The sequence below is a fragment of the Montipora capricornis genome, chromosome 5 (genome assembly GCF_036669925.1).
Source record: "Montipora capricornis isolate CH-2021 chromosome 5, ASM3666992v2, whole genome shotgun sequence".
Taxonomy (NCBI): Eukaryota; Metazoa; Cnidaria; class Anthozoa; order Scleractinia; family Acroporidae; genus Montipora; species Montipora capricornis.
In genome coordinates, this window is record NC_090887.1 from 5317394 (window position 1) to 5325152 (window position 7759).

The 7759-nt window shown below is 41.9% G+C and overlaps 1 protein-coding gene across 1 annotated transcript in view; it reads right to left on the reverse strand.

Annotated features, from left to right (window-relative positions):
• The window catches only part of LOC138049231 (lysosomal phospholipase A and acyltransferase-like), a 7059-nt gene extending 431 nt beyond the window's left edge, over positions 1-6628 (reverse strand). The window contains exons 1-5 of the mRNA XM_068895405.1: positions 6262-6628; positions 4620-4776; positions 3547-3758; positions 2881-3063; positions 1-189 (exon numbers count right to left, since the gene is read on the reverse strand). The exon at positions 1-189 is cut by the window's left edge and continues 431 nt beyond it. Of these exons, the coding sequence (XP_068751506.1) occupies positions 1-189; positions 2881-3063; positions 3547-3758; positions 4620-4776; positions 6262-6385 (865 nt within the window). The 5' untranslated portion in view covers positions 6386-6628. The remainder of the gene's footprint in view (positions 190-2880; positions 3064-3546; positions 3759-4619; positions 4777-6261) is intronic.
• Positions 6629-7759: the final 1131 nt, after the last annotated feature.

A 7759-nucleotide genomic window follows, 5' to 3' on the forward strand; every position in this document is an offset into this window, starting at 1 on the left:
TGCGTCCTGGAGTTTTGGCCAAGATTTCATCCCGTGACCACAGTTCAGGGCTGGGAAGCAAGAAGATATTACTTGTGTCCGTGCGCTGCTCACCTCTAACAGTCAGCGGATTCAATATGAAATGCGGGACTCCGAGGGTATTCCCAGAGGAGAACAGACTGACTTGCTCTGCTGTCCCGCCCCATACTCCTGGTGGACAAATCATTTTGAGAATTTAACTTAGTGGTAACTAGATTTTATCACCCAAGAGTAAGATTTACCCAAACTGGCCTAGTCCCCATCACCAGCGCGTCAGATAAGTGTTTACGTTTAAACCAAGTTTTTTGGGAAAATAAACAATAGATCAAATCGGCTAAGCCGACGTGGTACATGTACCCAATTCAAACCGTTTGGGAATGGGCCATTTCCGAGTTGCTATTTGTCTCGGTTTCGAAAATAGTCTTTGTGCTTAACTATTGAAAGGAAAATGAGTTTGACTTGCATAAGAATACGCAACTCATTTCAACTTGAATGGCTGTGCACTTGGACTCGCTTTGAAACTGAGGCCTGCAGCAACTCGGAAATGGGCTAATGAGCTATTGTTCCAGTTATTTCATTCTCATTTCAATGTGAATGCTACATTATAGAACTTTTTCACATGACGTCACGGCAGCCATGTTGGTTTTCCAATCAAATCCTCTGGGAATTGAACTCTATTTTTATGTTTTAGTCACGTGAGTGAAAGCGCTCTATAAAACAAAAGTCTTAACCCCGGGAGATTTGAATTGGGTACACCATTGAGTTAGCCGATTGGTCTATTGTTTATTTTCCCGCAAAAATTGGTTTCAAAATAGATACTTTTGTGACGCTGATGGGGACAAACTGGATACCAGATTCTTGCACGTGGGTAATGGACTCGTGGTGAGATCAGCACTGCAATAGATGGTTTTCACTCACGTGACTTGATAGCCATTTTGGTGTACCAGACAATACAAAATATTTGCGCATAGTTTTCAATAAAATAGAGTTCAATTCCCAACGGAGAGAATGTGTATTGTTCTGGTGCACCAAAATGGCAGCTGTGACGTCACGTGAAAACCATCTATTAGTTGACCGAAGAAAGCCTGAAAATTTCAGGGCTTGAACGAATCTTTACGTTGTTCAGCTACCTGCGTTGATCTTTTCAATTTTCATTCATTCTATTCTGCGGTTTAAATAGGTTAAACTTCCTAGCAATTCACAACGAAGGAAGTGTTAAAATTCAAATGCTATTGCTTTGCGATCTTAAGGCCCAGTAATACGAGCAACATTTTTCGAGCAACTTGTCGCGCAACAATGTTGGATTGCAAGTTGAGATGGTTTGTTGCGCGTATGACCACCTTCTTGCGCAACAAATTTTCGTGTTGCAAAAAGGAAAAGCCACGCCTACTATTTGCAACATAAAAATTTGTTGCGCAAGAAGGCGGTAATACGCACAACAAACCAGCTCAACTTGCAACATTGTTGCGCGACAAGTTGCACGAAAAATGTTGCCCGTATTACTGAGCCCTTACAACTAAATCATTCAGCGCAGCGCGGATGTTTCCCATAAGTTTTTCTTTGGAAATTATTGCAATTAATAATTAAGTCTTAAGACCAAGAAACAAGAGCGAGTTACCACGGGATGTTAGAATTATTTTGGAGGAGTGTGGAGTGCTCGTCTAGTGTGTTTTCTTAGTGTCAGTTCGAAAAAATAAAGAATATTTTCAAAGCAAACGTGAACTAACTGCAACTTCCTCACCGGCATTTTCCTGTGCTTTTTCCGCCAGATACATGTATTTCCGGGAGGCATACTGCCCAGTAGGCTTGGATAAATTCTGCTCGTAAAATGGCTTATTCTGCCTGCCGGCCTCCTAAAAATAACTTATTCTGCTCGAAATTCTGCTCGGACACCCTTATTTTGCTCGAATTCTGCTCGGTATCGGAAAGGGATGCTGGGCCTAACCCTTTCAAACTAATTCGATATTCGTTATGCGTAGCAAAATTATAATTCATATTACTTTAGGTCAAATAATCAAATCACACACAAAGTATTTTCCATTTGTTTTTTTGTTTAGTTTTACACCTTTCTTACAACCGTTATGCATGTACAGCTCAAAAATCGCTTATTCTTGTCGAAATTCTACTGGCAGAATTTACCTAAGCCTACTGCTCAGTGGTTAGGGCGCTTGCCTTGAGATTTGGAAATCCCGTGTTCAAGACCGGTTCCGACCACTCGTTGAATTTGATCCTGGTAGTCGCTGGTTTAACTTATCGCCTTATAGCCAACTTGTTTGCCTCCGGCCAATAGCCCTTATCGGAATTATCAGCGGTTTTGCCACTTGAACGAGGCTAAGGGGTCATTTTGTATCGAATTGACCCTTAAGCCTCTTTTGCATGTAGTTCTAAACAAAAGAAAATGAGCCCTGCAGGCTCAACTCCAATAAGGACCATTGGTATTCTCTTACAGTTGTTATTGTTTTGTTCTGTCGTTTCATTGATTGTTTCATTGGCTCTGAAAAGCCCCTATCAGGAGTGGTCAATGAGATTTGTTATACCTCCCAACTCAAATACGTTTTCTAATTGGAGGAGAACGTGTCACGTATCATGGGCCGAAAAGCCATTTGTAAACCTGCCAACTGCTTGTTCAGGAAAGCCGATCTTTTAACATGTTTTCAAGGTAACAAAAAGCAAACTGACTGTGAAAATTGACTTCTCAAATCCTCTCCGTTCTTCTCCGTTCTTGAGATACAGAGGGAATTATGACACCTGAAAATGGCCCGTAAAGTTTCGGGACTTTAGAGAAACGGGTCCCTTTCGTAAGTGAGCTCTGTTGACTTGTTGTCAATTTTATTTTGCAACTGACATCCAAACATTACTGACCTGACAGGGTAATCCACTGGAAAATGTACTTGTCTTTCCAGCTGTTAGGCTGTTTATTCAGGAAAACCAGAGTGTAAGGACATCCTAAACTGTGACTGAGCAGCGTGATCGTCTTGTTGTCGTTTGCTGAGTAAGTTTCCTCGATGAGGTCCTTCAGCTTTGTGAAATACTCTGATTGTGACTCTGTAGAAGTTTTTAAATTGATAATTAGTTTCCTGCTTTCAAACACAGCTCTTTTCCATGGGGCTTTGCTAACCGTGGTTGTTTTCCCACGACGCTTTGCTAACCGTGCCCGAACTGCGTTCCGAAAGAAGACCTTTCGAAAGCATGCAACGACTCTGGGAAAACGCACTTTAATTCTCAAGCTTATAAAGCAGATCACAAGCGGCTCAACTTCGGAATACCCGAACACTTATTTGCACACGAATGGCGTGTATTTCTTCAAAGAATGCCGCTTCAAGAACACGATAGTGGCCGGGTATTCTGCAGTTATTTCCAAGTCCTCAATCAAATCAAACGTAAGCGAATAATTTCCTGGGCCCCAAGTTACTAAATCCGTCTCTCCTAACCCTCATTTAGTCGCTTGTTTTTGCTCACAAGGCATGAAATCTCGGGAAAACGCTTGCTCACAAAGGTATTCTGCGGGACAAAAGGTTTATAGCTTACCAGGCCCGTATCTGAAGTCATATGGTGCTGCTCTGACAGTCACACCTCGCTCGTATCCCCAAGACACCATAATATCTGTCATGGGTGCAAAATAGGCCACCAGATTATCTGTATCCAGATGGTCAATTGTGTTCGTGTTACCAAATCCGGGAACTCTTGTTTCAACGCCTGGCGCGTTCTCGACGGTATTTGTTTCCTCGTTATACACAAGTCTGATTTTTGTTGAAAGAAAACCAATGTCTTAGTTGTAGTCTTCCGCAAGAAAAAATAACCAGACAGAGAAGGAGATAAGTGGATATGGCCGGGCCCGTGAATTTTACCCACGTTATTTTTAGAAACGACAGTCAGAAATACATGACGTCATTAAAAACCCACCAGGCCTGGGTTGATACATGAGTCCGTGACCCAAGAGTAAGATTTACCCAAATTGGCCTAGTCCTCATCGCCTTTAGAAAGGTGTCTATTTTTAAACCAAGACCACATCTGTTCACAGATTTCTTTTAACTTGGTAAAACTTTAGTGAGATCGAAGTTTCTTCACCTTAGTGAGATCGTTTGCCACTGTATATACACAAAACTGAGTGTCTCACCTTATTTGAACAAGAGAAAATGATGGGACAGAGAGGGAGGCTCCCGGTCCAGCCCTTGGGATATGTCATGTCCACGAAAGTTATTTTTAGACGAGCGTAAGTCTTCCGAGACGTCCGCATGCAGGCCAACCTCGGTCCGATGTTTGAAAGAAAATAAATATTCATCAGCCTTGCACGTACGCCGTCATTTTCTCTTTTCACTAAGAACCTAAGAGCAAGGCAAGACTGTATGCGGACGTCTCTGAAGACAGAATTCCGCTAGAACAAAGACTTCCGCTCGTCTAAAAATAACTTTCGTGGACATGACATATCCCGGCCAACGCCCTGAGCCTCCCTCTCTGTTCCCTCATTTTCTCTTGATTTGAAGTTTTGAGCTAACAATTCATGGAGAATTTTTCTTAACAGAAATATTTCAAATCTTCCAATGGTGAGTTCTTGTTATCAATTCGTTTACTATAGCTATATGTACCAAACAAATTTATACCTCATGTTGTCAACCCAGCAGTTTACGGCGAAAGGCAACAAAGAGGTTTTCTTGAGCCATAAAGTAAAGTAATCCGATGTCTTTTTGGTGCAATACCAGTGTGGTACTTCCGGTTTGTTGATCTTTGCCTGCAGTTGACTTCCGCCTGTACCGGGCACTGATAAAACCAACAAAGTTTTAATGAATTTAGGTCATAATTACACTTTAGAAAAAAAAGTACAATATCCTTCAAGTCTGCGTGATAGGCGTTTGACACGCAAATTCAGAGAGCGCGCGCGAGACGCGCGCGCTGTTCGTGGTAATTATCATTCGCTCGATTCCATCCCCCTGTATGCAATCGAACGCCTGCTACACTGGTTGAAGGGAGGCACGGTTGATTAGGTCGACCGCATCCTTAAAGCAAGACATCCCGCTATAATTAGTTTCATGCCCTTCCTGCTAAGTAAGCAGAAAGTGAGCGAAATTTATTTGCATCGCGGGAGGCCACTACTCAGGTCGAAAACACGTCAGGCTCCGCTTAAAGGTAAAGTCTGCTACGACCCTAGTGCCCATCAGGCCGGCGCTTATCTCCGGTTACTGTAGCATGAAGCGAGAGTATTTCTACTCCTCCCTGGATGCGATGCTAGTCCATCGCTCCGCTTAGTCTCCAAAAAACTGTTAACTGGAGAGCAGGCCCCAGTCATGGAGCCGTGACTTACCGGTCACGGTCTCAACCTTGTTCCCAGGGTCTCTCTTCTCTGCCTCCTTTGTAGGTGAGGAGACAAAGAGAGGGGAGAGCGTTGCGTGACACTGCTACCGGTCTCGTGATTGGAGCATGATGTGACAGTTCCTGACTATTGCGTAACGTTCAGTAAGCTGAGATTCCCGAACCTTTGTACTCTCGAATATTTTCTTTTCTTATGTGTAAGTTCCATTGTTGGTCAAGAAAAAGGCCCGCGCAGAGGCCTGTTTTTGGTTTTGTACGTTATCCAGTTATAGCTTCTCTGTATTCTCGACCTTGGAGTTTTAAGTGACCAGTTTGGCCATTTGCAAAAAAATAAAAAAAAACAAGAAAACAAAACAAAACAAAACAAAATGGTTTATTTGTACCGCACGTAAATAGGGATACATGAAATAAGAGAATCACGAGGTCACCTGATGAACTCCTGAAGAGAAACGAATGTATTTTTTCCCTTCGGGAACATAAAGCTGTCCCAACAGACGAGCGACAGCAAAATCTACAGGTTAATTGTCTGAGACGTGATTAGATTACGTAACCTTTCTACAAATAAGCAAAAAATAAAATGCAAATAAAGTAAAAACGGCTTTTTAGGTTTCTCGTAATAACGATTTTGGCTAAGTAAAGAGCCTCTTGAGTTCTTTTAGTGTTTTGTCTTTGCCGCGACAAATACAAGTATTTTATACCGTTTCTCTGGTGTTCAGGTCCTGCATGGTTGCAAAATCCTCCCGGCAAATCAGCAGTAGATCAGTTTGCGAGAGAGCAGTGATTTCAGTATTGAGTCCTTTTATGACTTTCTTATTGTTTCTAATTTAAGACGACCCTTATTATGAAACTAAATAATTTGGTGTCGTTATTTTTGATGCGCAATAAGGAAGAGTACTTAACAATAGAGCCTCAGTAAAAACAAGAATTTTACGTTACCAATTATTACTGGCGTCTTGATTTCATTTACCGGCGGAGTTGGTTTCTGTGACAGCCAAAATCCATCAGCCGAAAAGACAACACAGACAAGAGTCATTAGATGTAGCTCACTTCTTATCAGCATTTTGGAGGGACGAAAGTGATAGCCTTTGTCTCGTGGTCAGTTTATAAAATAACACGTTCAATGACGTATTTAACGAAAAAAGTTATCCAGTCATAGACCAGAGCCATTGTTTCAAACATGAAACAAAAGTTTACGCTAATCCTGGATTAAGCTAATCGGCTTTCGAACAACCGGGCCCTGGAGTGTTTTGTCTTGCAATATTTCGGAAGGACTGTTCACGATTCAAGCAGAGTATTGCTTGTCATTCAAGTCAGTTGCATAGAGGGCGGTGTCTGGTATTTATTTCTGAAACCTTATTTGTCAATCATTTCACCGGTTGCAGATGGTTTCATTCTGAATGTGTTTTTATTTTTAAAAAAGAAAAAATGAGTGTTAAGATCATTTGTGTTACACCATCACCCGGCAGCTGTTATATATGGCAGTTAGCTAAGCAGTAAAGAAAAGAAAGCCCGCAGTGGAAATATGTTTTTCATGTATAGTCTCCTTGTATCTACATCTCTACAGCTCACTATTTAACTCCGGCCATTTTCACTATTTAACTCCGGGCATTTTCAGTTTCACGCCGGAGATTAACCAAAGTTTTAGAAGATACTAATGTACTAATCAAATCGAAGCTTCAACATCTTCCCTCTCCCCCCTCGGGCATACTCCGGGCATTTGACGCCTTTTCCTGCCCGGGGGGAGGGAATTTGATCATCTTAGTCTTCCCGGGGGCGAAGCATTTGATCACCGCTCCTAGGGGGTGGGGAATTCGAATTCATTTGATCACCTGAAATAGACCTATGACGAGGCATTTGAACAGCTTTTTGGCCCGGGGAGGGGGGATTTCAACAAAAATTTTTCAAAAATTCAAATGCCCGGGGGGTTGCCCCAGGGGGATGTTGAAGCTTCGATTTGACTGGTACATAACAACATACCCAAGCTGAGAGTGAGTTAAGAATGTCTTTAAATTATTTTGCTCATTTGTTTTTTTGTTTTTTGTAAGTAGTATAAATAACGGCAAAAGAAATGTAAAACGGTAGTCTACACAGGAAAATTCACTCGAATACTTAGCGAAGTCTTTTAACGTTAACAATGTGGTGTTCTTATTGCATGCTACACCGAAGAACAACTTCGTTTAGTTATAGTCGAACTTAGTATGCCACACAACCTCAGTTTAAGAAAATGTTAAGAACAATGCTTTCAGGCTCAAACAACAACAACAAAGAAGAACAAGAAAGTTCAGGCTCAGCCCTAAAATAAGTCGTTCGTGTGGCTCATTGGGGCCTGCAGTACTCAGCAACTCACGGGGATGGCTTCCGTCGTTCTTGTTTACAGCACGTTTCATTTGCTATCGAAAGCAAGCTCTATTGAAGAAATTACGTGACATCGGCT